General features: G+C 40.4%; 1 protein-coding gene across 3 annotated transcripts; it reads right to left on the reverse strand.

The window, feature by feature from the left end:
* Nucleotides 1-304: 304 nt before the first annotated feature.
* Nucleotides 305-21,520, reverse strand: pxk (PX domain containing serine/threonine kinase). Of its 3 annotated transcripts, XM_041034681.1 has the most exons (19): nt 21,250-21,520; nt 18,230-18,280; nt 17,664-17,711; nt 15,296-15,482; nt 14,959-15,036; nt 14,214-14,287; nt 13,611-13,685; nt 13,353-13,457; nt 12,907-13,008; nt 12,636-12,797; nt 12,217-12,334; nt 12,014-12,092; nt 11,520-11,568; nt 11,321-11,398; nt 10,306-10,392; nt 9,857-9,920; nt 9,490-9,549; nt 8,349-8,377; nt 3,491-3,628 (listed from the first exon to the last, which is right to left on the reverse strand). In XM_041034681.1, exons 1-18 carry the CDS (start codon nt 21,349-21,351, stop codon nt 8,361-8,363), a joined length of 1,536 nt encoding a protein of 511 aa, XP_040890615.1. In that variant the 5' UTR covers nt 21,352-21,520; the 3' UTR covers nt 3,491-3,628; nt 8,349-8,360. The 3 variants fall into 3 exon arrangements, with proteins under 3 accessions (XP_040890613.1, XP_040890614.1, XP_040890615.1); XM_041034679.1 differs by lacking the exon at nt 8,349-8,377 and having other exon boundaries at nt 305-3,628; XM_041034680.1 differs by having other exon boundaries at nt 3,486-8,377.
* Between the last annotated feature and the right edge of the window lie 93 nt (nt 21,521-21,613).

Here is a 21,613-nt window from a genome sequence, read left to right on the forward strand (position 1 = left end):
CAGCAGGCTTGCTGGAGTTCTTATGTCAGTATTAATGATGAGGGAGGTCATTTTACAGCTGGAACAAATGTAGAGAGACTTTTTTTTTTGTAATCTGAAGATGACAGGGGAACAAAACATTTGATGCATCTAGTGTGTGGTTACTGTCAATGACCCGAACACCGGAGAGTGGTTTTTCATACCAGTTTACTTGTAATCCAGTGCTGTCTCTGGGATTCTGAATTTATTCTGCAAATTGTTTTCATAAACACAAACACACCTCTGGATTCGTCTTCCACCTCTCATGGGTAAAGTGCTACAGAGAAACATTCTGATACAATTTAATGGCCATTCAGGACGTGAGGACCATCACACTGGACTGGATTGCACTGAACAACAAAAACAAATGTTTTTAAAACAAACGCTCTGAGTGCTATAACTTGGTTTATAGTGATCAGAGTCATCAGGCTTCAGGATTCACCTGAGCTCAACATTCACAACAAAAACAGCCGCTCTGTCACGGGCTAACACTTTCGCACACAGCATGTCAGGTAATCACAGGTGAGACGGATTAATGTGTAGGTGAAGAAATGGGGACTGTCAGTCTAATTACAGTAACTAAGAGTGTGTGGAAGTCACAGCCACTTTTAAAAGAATAAATCTGACATTTTTTTTTAGAAATACACTTATTTGCTTTCTAGTGCAGAGTTAGAAGAGAGTTGGTATTGTTATTATATTTGTTTGTTAAATATAAGGCTACAGACAGAACCTGATTAGCTTAGCTTAGCACAAAGACTGGAATAAGGGGGAAACAGCTAGCCTTGCTCTATTCAATTGTAATAAAATCTGCCTTCCAGCTACCTATAAATTACTAATGAACATGTTATATCTTGTTCGATTAATCTGTACAAAATTAGTGAGCTGGTAAGTGAATTGTGTTACCTTCAGTTTCCCTTTGTTTCCAGTGTTTATGGTAAGCTGAGCTAACCAGATGCTGACTGTAGCTTCATATTCAAAGGGCAAGTGTTATTATGATTGTTATTATCATCATTATTATTATTATTATTATTATTAATAATAATATTTTAGGTAAAAACACATAACATGCTCTGGCTCCCGATTCTCATTGTAAATTGAATATTTTTGGGTTTTGGACTTTTGGTCGTACGAAACAGACATTTTTAACAACTCACTGACATTTAACAGAGTAAATGATAATGAAAATAATCATCAGTTGCTTATTTAGAGACACTGCTCCAATCTGCTGAACTCTAAAACCACTACCCACATAAAACATCCTGTGTGCTAAAGCATTAATATCCTCACGACACAGAGCTTCATAAATACAGATGATCTGATGACGAACCATCTGTAACGTGTGATAATGTCACATGCAATATTTATACAAAAAAACATTCAGATTTCCATTATCCATATGGCACAATAAAATAAAAGAATCTCAGCTGTGTGACAACAAACATTAAAATATAACACAAGAAAAACACTTAAAATATCAGGAATCACCACAATAAGGGTCTGAAATTAACCTTCAGATGAAGATGAATTGACAAGGCGGATTTGTCAGATTTGTGCATCTGTAATTCTTCTCTCTGGTCCTACCAGGACCTAAGTGAAAAAAATCACAGAGGATGAGGATACCAGGCTGGGCTACCATCCAAATGCACTACAAAATCTTCAGAAAATCTGCAAAAGAAAAGGGGAATCAATGTGCGTTTCCATCCACTACCATTCTGAGATATTGTAAACAGTTGGTGGTGCTAATTCTGCAGTTTGGTGCCATTAAACCATTGCAGAAGAAAAGAGTTCCAGTAAAACATCAAGCGTAAAACGTGGATGGAACTATGGCATTAGCCAAGTCTGTTTCCACTGCACTTTCTCACATTTTTTTATAGATACACCAACTTTTCCTCCTCAGCCAAGCTTAAAAACTTTTTTTTTTTTTTTTTTTACAATACTTTCCCCAATTCGCTGTTTCCACTAGTTTTTTTTTTTTTTTTGAGCAAACAGAACGTGCACAAAAAAAAAGGTGGCTGGAAATACATTTATTGTTCACGTGCTGCTCTTTCTCATTTGCACGCTCGACCTTGTGTGAACTGTTGGCTCTCACACGTTTGGTCTGAAAAAGCTATTAAGTCGTTCAGAATGAATCTACAACTGAACAATTAGTTTGCTTCAGGCTTACGGAGCTGAACAACACATAGTGGAGTTTGGGCTGAAGAATTCTGATATTTCTTCATGTGTTTGTAACTGGGATGAATTGCACAAAAGGCAGCAAAGTCAAATTAATGCCTCCCTCGAGTTCAGACCACACAAAATCAAAGGATCTCACCTTGACTGTGGTTTGTGCAGTTTCAAACACACAGCAACAAACATCTTTCATATTAAGTCATTTTTGTCTTTAATAAGTCTTATTCACTTATAAACAAGTGAAAATAAATCTGCAAGTTCTGTAAGATTTTCAAAGTTGTTTCCAAAGCAAATCAAGTTAATTTTAATTTTTTAAGAGTAAGTTTAATTTTTCTTGCTTCTAATTCAGCAACTTGTCTTTTTTTATTTTTTTTTTCATTTCAAGATGCAGACAGAAAATTCTCGGAAGGAGAATATGGTAGAATGGAGTTTTTGGGACATAATTACAGACAGAAATGACTTGATGATGATGATTTTTTCTCACGGTGCAGCTGTTTATTTTCTGGAGGCATTTATTCATCTGTTGTCCCGCAGTAAATGAGCAGCAGAGTCTGGAGGCTACATGTCAAAGGTCTGAGATGATTTCAAAGGGGGAAAGCAGGAGATTGAGCCAGTTTCTCTACTGCTCCGGGATCAGGACCGTACAGCGCCATGACAGTGTCAGAGAACTGACATTAGAGTTTTGCATCCAGGAAAATTCAAGTTCGTCATCCAGCGGGATCGAGCATCCACAGAGGCTCCACAATTTCAAATTCCAAACGTTCAACCACCACTTTTATGAGCTCAAAGAACAGAAATGAAGCCGTTGGCTACCTGCTGCAGCAGCAGGTCAACCAGAAAATCCCACCAGACTCAGTTTGAGTTTACCATCTTTTTATCTGGAGCCCGTCCGCTCCCTCTTAGCAACGAAGCACTCAGAAAAGACAAACCTTCAGGTTCCTGGGATTGTCACGAGTTTCTGAAAGAGCAGACTGAGGCGGCCATTTCTCACCCCCCTGCCTGTCCTCTACTCTCTGTAACCACAGCAACAGGTTAAAAAAATTTAAAAGCAGGAAAAAGTAGAAATATGGATAAAAACTAAAATGGTACTTGGATTTTTTTTCTGTTAGTGATTTTTTCACATCTCAAGGAGCGACGACATGGACTGGTCCAGACCACAGTGCAGAACCGAAGGGTCGCCATGTCGCTGTAATGACAGTTGCTAGGTCGAGGACGGGTTGAGGCGGTGGGAGGGGTCAGATGACAGGTTTGCTGTGGTCGACCGTCTCGGCCTTCTTCAGTTTGCCCTTACTGAAGGTCTGGATGGAACTCAGCAGGGCGGCACGACCTCCCCCTGCTCCACCAGCGCAGGACAGAGGAGGAGGAGGAGGGGGGCAGGACGAGGAGCTCAGCATAGGAGGGGGCGGAGGAGGCGGAGGAGGGGGAGGAGCAGTCTGGGCTCCTGGATTAAAGAGGAAAGAACGAAAGGAAGGCATGAGAGAGAACAACAGCAACTGTTTCTGATAACGTTCAGTTTCCCCAGTGGTTGGTTGCACAAAGATTCATTAGATTGAGTCACGGTTGGTCTAATTAGTCTAATGAGAGTTAAGGATTGGTCATATTATTCTCTCATGCTGCTTTCATTTCAAATCAAACACCTGCAGAGGGCGGGAAAAAGTGTCCGCATCCTGTTTTCTCCTCTTTGCTTTGCACCAATTAAGAAATGAAGACACTCAACCAATGGAGGCGTTCACACGTCACAGCGATTTGTTGGGTACAGATTAAAAATGAAGGAGAGGCAGTTTTATCACTACACTTCAGCTGATTACACACAAATGACTGTTTACTGTCAATAGTTTCAACAGAGACGACTACATTGGCAGAAACTAGTTTTGTACCACTTTCTAATAAGGTGCCCTTTATAAACGGTTTTAACTAATAGCTTAATTAATTAATGGTTTATAGATAATTTACCAATCCTTTATAGATCAGTTACAAGCCATTCATAAAAAGCAGTTTTTGGTCATAAGAAAATCTTGTTGTTCAGCCATTTATACCCAAGCTTTTAATCAAAGTTCATGAGTTTCCCACTTTCTAATAAGCCAACAGCAAAAGCTTTTCAGTCACCCACAGTTGTAAATGTTAATAAGTTGTTAAACAAATGTTTTTGGTCTCACTGTGAACTAAGAAGACAGTTTGATGCTGGAGGATCATCAACCTGGCAACACAAACGTTAGCCTACATTTGTTCAAATTTCTAAACAGATTTATGGATATTTATTTGCAATGGACATGGGAGATAAAGATATCATCGGGAAGTGTCAGTCACCCCGAATCTAAAAATATGTGTTTTATGAAAATGTGCTAAGATTTGACTGAGTTATGACTTGAAACAGTACAATTTTTGCCTGAAATTCACCTGACTCTGTATCTTTGCTTGAAAACCTGTGTTGTAATTAATGGCTTATAACTCATTTATAAAGCATTTGTAAATTAATTATTAACCATTGCTAAAGCTATTAGTTACAACCCATGAACCCTTTGTAAAGGGTGACTTATTTCTGTGTGTTCTGTTGATTTTCCAGACTAACACGGACACAGTTTCTGAAAAGAGTTTATCTTTGTGAAACCAGCACCTGCAGCTCAGTGTCCAGGCTGGACTCAATCCACCATCAGTTCAACCCAACACAGCTTGGTCAACATCAAAAAAGCAAGGTTCAATACCCAGGATGTAGTCGAGAGGTCGAGTGGGATTTAGGGTTTTTTCTGTTTACTGCACTTTGTTTGAAGTTAATTGATAAATAAAAACTATTTGTGGCATTATTTTTGAAAACATCCTGACTTCACTTTCAGACCCTGAAACTTCTGCACAATACTGTTAGAAACATCTCCTCTGCTTTATGTGTAATAGATCTAAATACTACAGTACCCATGAGCCTCTGTAGCAGTTGCTATGGAGAAGTAATGACATCAGAGATCTGAAAGGTTCAATCTGATCCAAAATCCACACTTGAAATTTTCCGAGTTCAGCAAAGATCAACCTCTAACTTCACATCAACATCAGCTGCTCATCGACAGAATCTGAAGCTCTCTGATTGGTTGTCTCTAACAGCAATGTCCCCTGGGACTTGTAGTTCATTCTCTCCTAAAGTTGTGTCTTCACAGCTGTTGTACTGTCCGAGCTACCGCCCTTGTGTTTTCCAAACAAACTCCACATGTACTTGCTTTGTAAGAATCACTCAGGTGAGCAGAGTGAACTGATGGTGAGTTGAACATAAACCTGGTACATCTCTTTCTCGCTGTGCCATTTTGCATCCCAAACTGAATGAAACCCAGGGATTGCAGGCAGAAAAGCAAAATGCTGGGGAGCTCAAGCATATAGCTAAAGCAGAGGCCAAAAGCTGCGACCGGAGTCCATGGACTCCACCTGCTGTGTGACTACACAGTGAATTATCTGCTACGTAATGAAAGGACATCCATCAGTCTGACGGATGGTAACCAAACCTGGAGAAACTCGTCACTACATGAGACACTCAGGAGACACTCAGCACGTTTGAAGATGATATTTTCAGCGGAATAACTAGTTTGTTTTTGGCTGTGATGACACATCAGAAATTTAACAAGAGGAAAAACACAAGATGAGATTTTGATTATTTAATAACTGCAGGACCACTAATGTCTGCAGTGGTGACAGTTTTTCTCCAGGGCGGCTGTGGAACAAACTGACTTTCATTACGTTCAGCAGCCACAGTGACCTTCAGCGTTTTCTATGTGTTACTCAGATGATTCTACAGTCAAGAGATCTGTGATCAGATCTCACATGCTGGCACAGCATCTACCGACTGAACTGAAAATTATTTCTACTTCCAACGATACATTTCTCAAAAAAGAAAATTAATATATAACTAAAATAAATGTTGACAGTGACAGATTATCTACAGAAAGTTTGAAGTCTACAAGATAATTTTTTAAAATAGAAATGACCGAAACAAATGGGAACCTGGAAAGAAACAAAATTCATCAAAAACCTGAGACTGGCCCCGTATTTATCAAGAGTCTCACAATTCCTTCTAGAAACCTCACGAAAAATTTACCTAATTTACCAAAATCTCAGACACAATGATGTCGTCGACTAGTTTTTTTTAGCGGTTTGTAACATTAGACAGTGGTAAAATTCAAAATGCCGCAATAGTAACATACTAGTAACTCTAGTTACTACTACTAACTCTGTATGTATAGGCTTCATGCGCATAGGCAAATAACTTTATATACAAAACTACAATACCAAAATAAATACACAGCTTTAGCAATAAGCATAGTGGGCTGTAAGAATAAACATGCAATATGATCACGTACTTATAAAAAAAAGAAAACATGTTTACAGTTTTAAAGAACAGAAAATTTGACTCAGCTATGTGACGTTATAACTCTGAAAATCATCACTGTTTCGAAGAATTTGCGAGGATCTTGTGTCCTGTAGATGTTTCTGCATGAACTCTTTTTGTGCCACACCCAAGGTCAGTTACAAAAAATAATCTGTCTTGTTGGAACAGTATCTTTTCGTAAGGTCACTGTCATCAATGAACATTTCTCTTTTGCACAGAACATCTCTGCCTAAATGCCATCTCCACAGGTCAGGACACCCCTGGAGCTCTCTCCTAAATATCAGCAGAAACAGGAGCCATTTCCTTGGCTACGGAAGCTGATGGAAATGCTTTTACTTCTACACAGGCCTGAAAGTGAGTCCAAAAAGAATTTCCAGTTAGGATTGATGTCCTACTCTGAGATGCTCGATAAATACGGGCCCAGATCTAATTTAATCAAATCATTTGTTGTGGTTAAACGTGAAAAAAAAAACACCAGTACAGAGAAATCAACCAACCAACCAACAAACCTGGTCTTTTTTAATATTTCTGTGGACAAAGAATTATCTGAATACTAGATTAAACAACAACAACAAAAAAAACCTTCAAAATTCATTACTTAAGTAAGTAAATAAGTATTTGGTCAACTGTAGAGCAGCTCTATGAGACTGGGAGGAAAACAACCTACAAAAGAAACTGACATTTCACAGCTAATAACGTGATGAGAGTCAAAAACCGAACACTGAAAGACCTGACACGTCTCCACTGTGACCCCGTCCCACACACACAAACATCAGCACACAGAACAAACATAAACAGAGACAGACACACAGACATGCTAACTGACTGACCAAGCAGACAGGACTGACAGATCACAATCTCCAATGAGAACAAGAGGTCTGAATCAGGGAGGAGCTGGACTGTCTGTGAGGTTTGGACGTCATTGCAGATTGTGAGGTTTTAATAAAGATGTGCGTACACCCCGTTCCAGGCAAGCAGCGACTCGTGGGTACAGAGAAGACACGTCTTCAGACACCAGATACCTCAGATACCACCGCTGGTCTATCACCTTTTTATTTAAAATTCATCTTAGTTATCCCCCAACAGTTTGGTCTATGATGACACAGGGTCAAAGTGCTGGAATTGTTTTTAAGTTGAGCAACTCAGTGTCAGGTTGAATGAGGAACTAGATTTGAAGCTACTATGATACAACATGATTTGTTATTCTCAAACAGCTGAAACTGTTTGAGAACAGCATGTTTTTCAGTTAATAAAGGAAAATAACTGATGACACGTAGATTTACATGAGGTAAGGCTATCCATTAATGTTTAGATATTTGAAGAAATTCTGGTGCAACACTGAAAGGGTAAAAAATGCTTACCTTTAAAAAAACTGAAGAGATGGTTGCAATAATTACTTGTTTATTTTGTAGATACTGTACATTTGTTGTAATTAACTTCCTTTGATTGATTTCTAAAGCCGCGTGACTGACGAGCGGTTTGTACATAGAAACAAGAAACTGGAAACGAGCTCATACAACGTCCTGTAAACGTGAAGCTCCCTAACTGACCTGTTACATCCTACTTATTTAATCCATACGAAATAATAAATCATCTGATATTATCCAGCTGCATCCACTTTTAAATCTACTCTCTTTTTAAGTCTGTGTTTTTATTACTTGAGTTCATAATCGTGACGCAGGTCTTCGTGACCAAGAGCTTGCTGGGAAACCAGGGTGTACGACAACTTTAAAAACCACCAGAGACCTTCATCATCATCATCATCATCGTTATCGACATCATAAATCTTTTACTTTACCCAACGACACGGTCAGAATGGAGCATGCTCTATGGTGGAGACAGCACAGGAAGAAGAGAGAGAGGCAAATGACAGTTATCTGTTCAGTGGACCAATCAGCATTTACACAGTATCACCAGGACACGGAGGAGAGGAGACAAGGAGAAGAGAGGAGGAGAGAGGAGAGGAAATAAGGAGAGGAGAGGAGACAATAATACCAGGGTAGGAAACTGATTGCTGATCACAAACTGATCACATTTGTGTCTGCATGTTGTGAAATCTTCATAGGTTTCATCAGTGATCAATGATCTATAATTTTCTTGCTGTCAATAAATCAGATGAAAAGACCAAACCCACAATTAACTGATCTTTTATTGTGTTAGTATCCAAAGCCTAATATTTCCCTCTGAGGGATGAATAAAGTATATCTATCTATCTATCTATCTATCTATCTATGTCTTTTTTTATCTCACAAATATATCAAAAATATGATTTAATTTAACACAGAGACCACTTTACACACCTTTGTCTCACCACACCTTGATTATTGCGACAGCTTTTTTTAACCGGCCTTAACCAGAAATCAGCCTGCACAAGATTTTTTTTCTCATTAAGAAAAATAGATTAGAAATAGAATAGATCATTGCCAGACTTAAAATAAAATATGAAATCAAACATCCATGTTTCCCACCCTGTGTCCAACTACCTACAGACACAACAAAGTCAATAAGACACACTGCTACAGCAGAGACAGATACCTGTCTGAAAATCAGGTAATCACATGATGAGAGAAAAGGTGAAGAGACAGACAGGCAGGTTAAGTCAGTGATTAGTTTTCATAATTGCACATGCAAATTTCAGATGAAACTCAACAGGGGAAAAAAATTAATAATAAAGATGCTGTTATTGATCTGACGAGCGTGCTGAGACACACTACGGCCCAAGAGGGTTTCTCACCACAGAGGGCGCTACACAGTCTGTCCAATACTTTCCCAAACATGGAGACAGACAGAGAGACAGAGAGACAGATGGGTGGAAGGGTAGGAAGACAGACAGACGGACATAAAGACAGACAAATGGGAGTGAAGACAGACTAACAGACAGTTGAAAAGACAGACGGGAGGACAGACATACATACGAACAGTCAGACAGACAGGCATACCTGTGGTAGATGGGGGGGTGGGGGAGGAGGGGCATGTGGGAGGGGAACTGGCTCCAGAACCTGAAGATATAAAGAAAAACAGACAAATGAATCAACATCAATAACTATATAAATTTAAAAAAACAGTCTGGCTCATAGGATTAGCTAATTTCTTAGGGTTATTGTTAGACGTGTTTCACTGTGTTGTAAATGCTGTCTGACAAACCAAATTAAAAAACACACTCCTCACACAAACCAAAACAGTAACACAAGGCTGGCTAGCTGATTAATTAGCTTTAGATATCGTATACAAATTAATTGTAAGACCTGCTGTCTAACTAACAAACCAACCAACCAGGTTTTGTATTTTTTGACAGTGGTAACCTACCAGAGTTATTGTTGTTTCTGACAGAGACGTCTTCTTCATTTTCATAAGCTGACTGTCTGGACTTCTGCAGAGACACAGTCAAAACAACGTTTTAGACTTCAGACGCTGTCATGTTACTTCATTACAGCCAACATGCATCATTTTGCGCACACATTTCCAGCATGATGTCTCTTTTTCATGTCTCCGTCACTAGCCTCTGCTCCACTATCTTCAAACATTTCCCTGTGGAATTTCTGTCCTTATTCTAAGATAAACAGATAACTACTGTACAGAGAAGCAACATCTGATTCACTATCCTTTGTTATTGTAACAAAGGCAAAACATTGACAACATATCCCATGAGTCTTAGTCACAGAGGCGAATGCTTTCAACAGGCCAAGACGTTCATTCATGTTGCTGTTTAGATGGCATGAGGTTTCTTTGTATTGTTGTGTGTGGGAGGTACATACCTTCCTCGCCAGAATCTTCCTCCTCTTCTTCTCTTCCTCTGAGCCGTGGTGAGACTGAGCTCTGGTCAGCCTCCTGTGCTGGTGGAGCTTCAATCGAACATTCACACACAACATTAAACTCCTCACAAACAGGAAACTTCATATCTACAAGCTGGAAGCTACAGGCTGCATAATGCAGCTTAGTGTCACTGCTAAAGAGCAGGACCAAGGTGCTTCCAACCTCCCCCGAGAAAAGTTAGCATAAATGAAATCAGTATATGCAAAAAAAAAAAAAAACCCAGAAAAGAAATTACATCAAAACAGTTTTCCCTCTAAGGAAACTTCAGAGTCTGTGGCCCCAGGACTGTTGCATGCTTTGGCAAGTCAGTCTTCTGGCCTTGACCTGGAGTTTGGGTTTGTCTGCTCCTACAAACAGAGCATCTGGATTTGAGCAGAGGAAGTGGAAGGTGCAATGAGGTGATGAGACAGATTTTTGCTTCTCATTCTTTTCTATGAGGAAAAGGGTGAGACACATCCGTGTTCGGTCGTGACTTGATCTGCCTCAAGTTCAATCTGAGTGACGCAAAAATCAGTCATTCAGGTAAAACCTGATTTTTTTGTTTTTTCAGAAGATGAAATCAGGTTTAACTGCACCTTGAGAGGCAAACACCGTGTCTGCTAAGACACCGCCATTAAAGCATTCGATGTATTAGAAGATATGAAAGTAGCTGTTATGGGTCAAATTGCGTTTACTTTGTATTTCTAGAGCAGTTTTGCAGTTTCACTGCTGTCTGTCCTTGAACTCACTATCCAGAGCCTGTTACAGGAAAACCATCTTAAAATAATTCCACATTGATGTCAGTACTGAGTTTTTGTGGTTGCAACATGAAAAGGTTGTGGGAAAACTATGTTGCAAGGTTTTCCGCAGCTATTTTGTCATAAGGTCAATGTCTCCAGCAAAGCAGCTCTGTGGTTTGAAACAGAGAGCGTGAAAAAAAAATCATTCAAAAGACGGTAAATGAAATTAGTGACGCACCACTCTCTGCTCCTCCTGCAGCCTCTTTTCCAGACTTTCCTTTGCCGTCTTCAGCGCTTCCTTTAGCCTGCTGGGAACCTGGAGGAGTGGAGGAAGGTTCAGACATTTGCTATTTCTTTGTTTCACAATATTTACCCTGATAAAAACAATAACCAGCAAACCATGCGTAAGCATGGACAAACTCAGAGGTAACTCTCACCTTGATCTGGAGTTTTTCTGAGTGTTGGAGCTGGACGTCACTGAACAGCCTGCAAAACACAAACTGTCACTCAACAGCAACAAAAAAAAGACGATGTTCTGGTTCCTGCACATTTCCTTTTTAACATTCCAGACATTCCTCTGCATTAAAGAGAATCTCCTATGGGCTATACAAAAAGAGTTTTTCTTGTATGGATACATGACACTGCAGTGTACAGTCACTTAAACACATTATCAATCCCAGTCTATAGAGTTCCAAAAAATATACACAAACACAGGAAGTATCATTTGAGCTTTAGTGCGGATGGACGGCCATGATGAAGTAAAAACCAAAAACTTTCAGATTTAGCCGGTGTAGTGTGGATTCAGTCTTGAATCCAGTTCCTTGAGTACGAAGACAGCTTAATGAATAATGTGTCACTGTCTGACTGTCTACAGACCCTCTGATAACTGATCTGTCATTTCAAACGGAGACTTGACAATAGGTGAACTCACGGTGTCTGGATGAGCTCTGACAGCGTTGGCATCCCGCTCTTACAGGCTTCTGTGGACAGTATGGACTGCAGCACTGACACTGAACACACACAAACACACACACACACAATAAATAAAAATGAACAAAACACACTGCTGTACAGACACTTGATGTTTCAGGTTCACATGTCAGAACAGAAGTGCGATTGTGTGCTTATACGTACCAACAGCTGTGTAGGGGACAGTGGGGTGTTGATCGACGGGAACGCTGTCCGGCGGTCGGCCGTACGTCATCTCGTACAGTAAGTGTCCAAAGCAGAAGACGTCGATGCTCTCTGTGGTCTGCAGACACACATACACACACATTTGTTTATCTCACAAAGCTTCAAATAACAAAGTATGTTTTATATTACACACAGAATCTGAAGGATTTTACAGATGTTTTTCACAGTGCCATGGCTTAATTTATCCATCTATCCATAACCAACACTGTTATAAAACAAATCAAAATCACATTATGAAAATTATTTTGAGGGAAGTTTCCTAAAACACAAATAAACCCATACTCTCCGATCTAACCCAGGCTTAACTAATCCAAGCTAATCTAACCAGGTTAAATCAACCCAGGTCAGTGTTTGCGTACATTGATCTTCCTGAGTTGGGTGAAACTGGGCCGCAGCGCTGAGGGAACTCCCAGCATGCCGTTCTCCACGTCCGTCAGTCGACACACGCCATCGTCCACAATGACGTTGGACGCGTGCAGGTGACCGTAAAATATGGCGCCATCATGAAGGAGCTTCAGACCCTGCACACATACACACACACCGACTGCTTTAATAACACTGTGTGGTGGGTGAGGTTGTTTTTCTTTGTTTGTTTTGTGTGTGTGTGTGTGTGTGTGTGTGTGTGTGTACCTCCAGGATCTGACGGCCGTACAGTTTGATCTGTGACAGTTCGAGGCCCTGGCTCTTCTTCGGGTTACAGTACTTCTTCAGGTAACTCTCTCTGGGCTTCACCTGAAGAGAGGGAGGAGAGAGGGTCAGCAGTTTTCACTGGAACTACTTTCTGCCGAAGAAAAAGTCCCAGTGAAAGCGGTGTCCAGTGTCTCCTGTGGTTTATCTAGCTTTACAGAGACACGGTTTCTGTAAAGATGTAATATTTCAGTATATTTTTAATATCTTCAGCTGAGTGATACTACAGCTTTACACAGTTATTCCTGTTGTTGTCTAGTTAAGTTACATGAGCTCTGCCCAATTTCCGACATTGTGAAGCGTGTTTTGGGATAAGTTGTCAAATGCTGCCGAGGCATCCGACAAGCACGCTGCATGTACGCACACACCCAAACACACACACAGTGTACCTTACAGATGTGGTCTCTCAGAGAGCCTCTCTCACTGAACGGCCTAATGAGCAGAGCTGAAGACTCACTGGTGCTGGAGAACAACAGCGGACTGAGATATGGAACCTGTGGAGGAGGAAGAGGATGAGTTTACTTACGTACAGTCAACAGTTAATGGGAATTAATTTAACTTACAGTTGAATACATTAATATGGGATTTAAATGCATCTGAGCCACAAAGATATGACACATTTCTATGGTATAAATATGAATACGTACAGAGAGGCTGGTTAGTAGCTTTATGGCTGACTGCAGGTCTTTGTCAGACAGGAACTTATCAGGACCCAGGTCCACCTACAACACACACACACGGATGCGGGTGTTTATGTTTCTGGTGTGACGACAACTGAGAACAGCATTTTATCCAGTGATCTGAGTTTTGAAGGAAACATTTTTTCTAAAATGTTTGAAGAGGAATTAATGTGGGTAATTTCGTTCTATTCGACAAACATCCCCCCAGGGTCAGCTGACCAGAGTGAAACTGTAGTCTGAGTGTTTACAGTCTTTGTCTTTCTGTCCACATTTGATGTTTATGACTGGATGATATTTTTACATCAGTTAATTACATGTGATTGAATTTAAATGAACTTAAATTTAATCTTTTCTGGACTGTGGAAAATCACTCAGTGTGGGATATGTGTCTGAAAACAACTGACTGTTGTTTGAGAGAAGTAAAAAAGGAAAGCATTACTTTCTATTTACAGTTTCCTCAGCCTGTAGTTTTTAATTTGATCACTGGAAGTTGTACTCTGTATATAAAACTTGTTTGACGTCAGTAAGCAGAACTAAGAGTCACATGTCTTGCCTGTGTATTGTACTCACCCAGCTCAGCAGATACCTCTCTTTGGGCAGCTCTTTGTTTTTGATTAAAAAATATTTCTTCCTGATCCTCCAGCCTGAAAAACAAAGAGCATGTCAATCCTGCCAATAAGAACTGAACATTAGTGAGTATGATATTTATTAAAATACACTGCATTCTGTTTTATTAAAGGTTAATGTTATGTGTCTCTGTGAGGTTTCAGTTGTTCAAATAAAAAAAGGGAAGACTGGTGCTGGAGACTGAACAAAACAAAGCCAATAACTGTGTTGGCTCAATGATAATAAACGACCACAGCAGCCGGATGGCAGTTTGACAGAGTAGCAGCAGATTTCACAGCAACACACTGTCTCCAAGCTCGTCTTAGACAGTACGCTGAAAAGGACGGTTGTCAATCACTGTGTTTGCATGCAGTCTAATCATTTTATTATAAATCATTAGTCAATTTCAGCTCCTGTGTGAACACTTTCCAAAGCTGAGGTCATACTCTGAGTGTTGGAAACAGTTTGCAGCCAATGATATTACTCTTCTCCTGTACAGACAACAGTCTGGTTTCAGAGTGAACTGACAGCAAACTGTGAAAAGAGGACTATCGCTAACGTTGGTCTAATGTACGTGAATATAAAGAATATAGGAATACAACAAAGCCACAGTAAGCATGAGCATGTTCACATTAGTAGCAGCTTTTAGCATCAGCTTAAAAAATTAAAAGCAATTGTCACTGAGGTTCAGGTCCACCCCGAGTCTTACCAATGTCTCTGAGAGGCTCCACCACCTCCCACTTCAGATCGGACCTGAAGAACATGGAGACCTGCTGCAGGGCGATCTCTGAGACAGAGAGAGAGTGAGAGAGCACGCTTTAATAAACTCAGAAATCAAGAGAAGGGCATCCTTTAACAAACACTACAGGCTGCTGTCGTCCATCCACCCACATCATATAAAATTTTAAATAGGGAATGATCAGCAATTTAACATAATTACTCTAACAAGCTTAATGTACTGATATCATAAGGACAATGCATGATATTCCATAAACAATGAACAAACAAACTGAAAATGAACTCTTAGTGAAAATGAGGGAACAAACCTGTGTAGTTGGCACAGTAGTTGTTGGGGTCCAGGAACTTCTTGACAGGCAGGGAGCTGGAAAGCAAGGGATTCTGGGTAATGGAGTCCAGATAGGTCTGCAGCCCTCTCTGCCTCTCCGCTATGAACTCCCTGTCCATGTTTCCGATCAGCTTCTTCGGAGGAAGAGGGAGACTGATACCACACACCTAGAGAGAAAGAGACAGAGAGAAACTCTTTATACTTTTATGTACAGTTTGTTTTCTTATCACAACTAAATGCATTTCCCTAGTCCGCTGTCATCCATCCATTTTGTTTGTGTTTTAACAACAAAGATGAAGGTCAAAGTGGAAAAAAAAAAACTATAACAGATAAGACTTTCAGCAGGCTTCTGACAGTTCCGCTGCATTGTTGACTGAAGGTCAGGGGCTGATGGGAGGTCAGGGTCAGCCTGAGACCCGGACAGGAAATGAGCAGACAAAACCTCAGCAGAAAAACTGCTAACTTCCTGTCGTCCAGGAATGATATGACCTGATCATAAGACGAGTTACAACCAAAACAATCTGACTCTGAATGTTTCACTGGGAGGATCTTAACCTGATGTTTATACTAAAAAATGATTATGAGCATGTTAAAGGACCAAACCGCTGATTCTGATGTTTTAGACTAACACTCTAACACTCTAACTTTGACATAAAGCAGTATCTATTTACGACCTCTGCTCACCTGTTACACATCTTTACAAGTTGTGTGTCTTTGAAGCTTCTCTACCTCAGTCATGAGATAGAGAAACTACCCGACTGAGGCTAAAACATGTAAAACTATCCAATATTGCGCAAGCATGTGGCACCACTTCACTTTTTTTGCTTTCCTACACCATCATCATCATCATGTGACTCCTCAGATCTACCTTATGACTCTGAACTGAGTACAGCAGATCTATACAGATCAGTCAATAAAACCTGATCAGTGGGACCTGTCCAGAGCTTTGAAACACCTGGAGGTGAGGCAGGTTTCACCAGCTCCAATTATAGACACATTTGTTAACCCTCTGTGCTAGGTATGATGCTCAAGATCATTTTAATCAAATTTTAAACCAAGCTGAAACGAAAACCAAACAAAACCACATCACGCTCATAAACCCCTGCACCCTACTGGCACTGCATTAGTACACATGACTGATCAATGGTTAACAACCAGCTGGGGCTGTGCTCTCAGATTTTACTGCAGTAGGTAAATGACCAAAGGATTTTCCACCTCAGTAACTGTTTTTACTACTCTGCAAGCTGGTTGTGGTTGTACCAGGGGTGTTACTGTATTTCGTGTCACGGTATTTCACAACACAGAAATGTGCACAGTGGAACTAAGCAAGACTACAACCCCAGTGGCGGCATCATATACTTTGGCACAGTGCTCGAGCTAAATGCTGATGAAATTTTGACCTTATGGTGGCACTAAAAGAAAAGATGGAGGATGACCAAAATCATTAGGGTTTGTCATCTGAGGACCATGAATATCTGCACCAAATTTGGTGCCAAAGATATCTGACAGGATCAGTGAAAAGTTTGACATGCTGGTGGCACTAAAGAAAATGTTTTGGGACCAACGGCGTCATTACAATTGATCCTCTGGGATAAAAATGAATCCCAAGATGAGCCAGATGTCATCGGCAGGAGCGCTGCAGGGTGAGCTCGCAGCAGCGTTCTGAACACATTCTAGCTGAGAGATGCAGTTCTTTGAGACTGTGCAGTACAACCATAAAATCCAGTCCAAAACCAACAGCTACTCAGTACAGCGATGATCACTGCCCTCTCACAGGACCAGCCAAGGTTTCTGGGAAATCTATGACACAATAGCAAAGCCCCGAGCGTGTCATAACTTACCATCACATCCCAGACAGAAAGGAAATTGGCCAAGAAGCTGTTATGTGTTGCAGTGAGTGTGTACATTGGACTACAATACCTACAGAGTAGTTATCAGGCTGCTGTTTCTATATACTGAAGCCTGTTATCTATAATTCAGTAATTCTTGATTTTCCTGTACTAGTGCTCTTGCGATACCTGAGTTCAGGTGCCAGTACCAAAAACATGCAATATACTTTTTTAATACCTTACTTTATGATGTATGTTTTTCTGCTGAATCTTTTTCTCATAAAAGGTCTTCTCAACAAAGACAAACACACACAGCTACACAACAATTTCGTCTAAATAATGGGTGGCTGGGAAAAGTTTGTAGCTTCTTTCTTTAACCGCAGCTTTCATGTCTGTCACAAAGGATCATAAAGTGTCCACAGAAACTTCATAAAGCCGAAGCACAACACGCTTCCCTGCTGTCCGTCTGTTTTAAGCCTCTCAGAGCTGCTGATGTGTGACTAAACACGTGAAACTCACCATCAGACTGCTGTTGAGAACATCAAAGTCACTGTAGCGGCGAATCACCTGCAACACACACAAACATAAACCTGTCAGTTACTGACAAAAAGGCTTTGATTCTTTAATTCATCTCCAAACACATCGTTGTTGGTCCAACGATCTGGGACAGACATTTTCCTTATTTCCATGGACTTTAACGAGACAATAAACATAAGCTGAACAAAATCAACATCCTGTGAACGTGAAGACATTTAAAAAAATAAAAATCCAGGGAGGAATTGTGAATAAATACATCTGACAACCACATGTTTACTGTTGTAACCATGACGACAACGGATCTCTTCCCTTAAGGAAGCATTTATTTTAACTCAAAATAAGATATTTTCCTAAACCTAACAAAACAATGACAGTTCCAGAGCCTTAATCATGTGTTTATCAATGTAACCATGACAACAAAGGCCCGGTACATCTAACACTGGGAAGCTCCTATGGCTCCTATCTGAGGGTAGGGACAAAAAACCAATTTGGTCATTCAGGTTGGAGCACTTGTTGCTGACACCTGATGTTGTGATTGGTTTATTTACCTGCCAGCTGTTGTCTGAAGACACGCCCCTCTGGACTCGGATGATGTACTCCTGAGAGACAGAGAGAACAAGAAATAAAATAAAATGTTATTATAATGACAAACAGAAATGGTTGAAACAATGAGACGGGGGGGTCATAAATCACAATTATATGAAAATAAATTCACAGTTTTATTTAAAAAGATATATCATTCAAAAGCTTGTAATTTTGCATGTATTATGTCATAATGCAGTATTACACAAAATCCATAGGAAGTCACAATTAGAGTAAGTTCAGGATAATAAAGGCCTTTTTGAAAATGTTTTATGAAAAAAACTGACTTTATTCTATTCATTACAACTTTTTTCTTAAACTGTCATAAACCATTACATTTCAGGGGTGTTTATATTAGAATACAAAATGGTATAAAAATTCACAAAATCTCAGATTTTTCTCAGCAAACTGAGCCCGGTTGAGTCATAATCCATGAAACCATGAATCCCTCACTGAAGTATTAGCAGGATAAAAATAAACCACTTCTTAGATCCTTACCACCAACTGTTTGAGGGTGGCACCAGAGGAAAGGTCACATTTCAGGTGTGTTCACTTTCCCTTTCATTTCCAAGTAATTGACTTAGATAATACAGTTCAGCTGCGGATCTGTCTGATTCCGTCGGTATGCTCACTGATCTCTGCAATGAAACTGCTGAGCAAAATATTTTCATAACCAACAGGAGGGGAGTGATGTAAATGTGGAATTTTCTTTTGATCTAATCTTCTCAGTCCTCTTACAGTCGTCTAATTCCTGCAGACAGACCCCGGTTTCTGCCGTAATCCTGTACTCATTCATATGAGCTAAGCAGCTTCACAAACAGCCAAGACTCATGATTGTAAACAGCTGAAGTCCTGACATCACCTCCCGTCTAGCTTCTGTAACTCAATGCAGTCTATCACTGGGAATCTCTTTCATGAGTGTTTCTGAAAACAGCGACAGTCTTGGGCTCGTGGGAGCCATTAAAAACAGAAATGTTACACAACGAGATGCAGCAATAACCTGGATCAGCATCAGCATCACAACGGACCCGACCACGTAGATCGAGACACAGCCAGATGTGACTGATCCATATTAAATATAGTTTTTAAGTCAATATCATATAATTCGGCGTTACATTCATTAGGTCACGACAAGTTGCTGACTCAGTTTTTAGTGCCACAGTGATCCCTGGAATCATGTTACTTAACACATAACACAGTGAGCTATACAGATTTACAATCTGGGAAAACAAGAGCACCAATGTCAGCAGATGCCCTGAATTGAGGAACTAGAATAAGAATCAGGGGAAAATACACAAATGTCTATTAAATAAACAATAATATATTTACATTTTTAATTTATCTAGACAAATGCACTGAAACATACCACTGGAAAAAAAGTTACTATCTAAAGCTGGATTCTCAGCAAATTATGTCATTACATGTTTAATTCATTTAAGTTATAAAAGAAATAAGTGGAGTCCATTAAACCTGTAATTGGTAACTAGAAGGAAGTGATTAGTAGTCACTGAAGCTCAAAGAAGTCGACTTTGTCCTGCCAAAGAACAATGTCACAGTATGTAGAGACCTGTCCTCACAATAGTGAATTAACTTTGGAGCTGCTTACATTCGCTTATAGATTCAGCATCAAGCAAATCTGCAATACTAAGCTGCTGCTTTAGTTTATTTTCTGCGTGGACTAACAATAGAAATGCTTAAACTGAAACACAGAGGTAAATTAATATATAAATACATTTGATAATTGTTTCCGTCCGTATTGATTTGTGTCTCCTATGAGATTATGGTGGTTATGGTTATTTTACAAGAATAACAACACCAGCGATGATCGGATGCCTGACATTAGCATGCTAATCTCACTGGCTAGCACAGCTGATTGCTGCCGGACTGTCAACAACAAACCCACAACACATGCGCCCATTATCGGACGGACGACAGTGGCGATGGTTTATTCCCCAATAACACGACCAGGCCATTGACAAACGCACTGTTTACGTGTTTTTTTACAGTAAACATGAGTTCAAAGTACACATTTTAGCTCTGAGTATCACTGAGCAGACGCTTGTTTTTCCCCAAAACCGTTCCCTTCTAATGTTTGGAGACGCCAGGCCAAATTCCTTCAGAAAATCCGAATATTTATTGTTTCCGTGCATTTCTTACTGTCAATTATGAGACCTTTAAAATGGACATCATTCACCACTTCACTTTCTTCGATTCGGCATAGATAATTTACAGAATGCAGCACTTGTTTCACTAAAATGTCAACATGTCCAACTGGCTCATGGTCTTCAATATTTTCAAGAAACAGTCGATGTGGGCAAATGATTACTGCTTATTCTATTACAGGTGTTTGGTTGAAGTGATGTATGCCGAATGTTAAAGCAGGCAGCTACTAATTCATAACGGCCATAAATCTTGTGTTAGATCGTATATTTGTTTGTCAGTATTAAAAAAGGAATACTAAGGACAAAAAAATTAATGGAATTCGCTATTATTGTCAAAGACGGTTCTCTGGGAATTACGGGCACAGTTTCAGCTCCTTGGCCTTCAGTCAGGCAATGTCAAAGCGCCAGTCTAAATGCCTTTATATCAGCAGTTTGCTGACAGCAGAAGAGTTTCCAGGAAATTGCTTAATCAGTGACAGCACTAAAAAGCCTGGGTCAGCTGCCTGCCTGTCCGATAACGGAGCTAGGCACAACTCCAATGCGCCGCGCCACGTTAAATAGAGACTGTCAACGGACTCACATGGACGGTAGATTTTTACAGCTACACTGACTTTTGTAGTCAGACGTGTTTAATGAAATAATTAACATCTGTGTCCGATAATGGAACTGGTGACGCAGCGAAACACCCCCTCCGTAAAAAACTTAGCTATATTTTCAAGACACCAGCGGCGAGATATCTGCCCACCCGCAGGGAAGCACCGACGAAGATTTTATATATAAACCCACTGGCTGTTAACGGTCAAATGGCGTTTATTTCAACTTACTGTGTGGGACTGCAGGTTCTGGCTGGCTTCGATCACCGCCGTCAGGGGTACGGTGTCGTCCAGCAGTTGCCTGCCGGGGGACGGCTTCTCCAGGAAAGACATCCCGGAGGATTGACGAAGAAAGTCCGAGCAGAGCGTCCGTATGTCACTGAGTGAAGCCGCTGGGAAGACACCGAGGCGGAGCCCCGCTGAGCGGAGGAGGAACAGCAACAACCGGGGAGAAGCGAACTGCTAGCTTAGCTTCACCGTAACCAGGAAGAGCGTCAAACGTCATCAGACTGCTCTGTCGTCACGATTGGAAGACGGAAAACGACGCAAAGGTGCGCCACCGCCACCCGCTGGTCAGGAGAGGAATTGCTCATCG

This window comes from Toxotes jaculatrix, chromosome 3 (genome assembly GCF_017976425.1).
Source record: "Toxotes jaculatrix isolate fToxJac2 chromosome 3, fToxJac2.pri, whole genome shotgun sequence".
Lineage (NCBI taxonomy): Eukaryota > Metazoa > Chordata > Actinopteri > Toxotidae > Toxotes > Toxotes jaculatrix.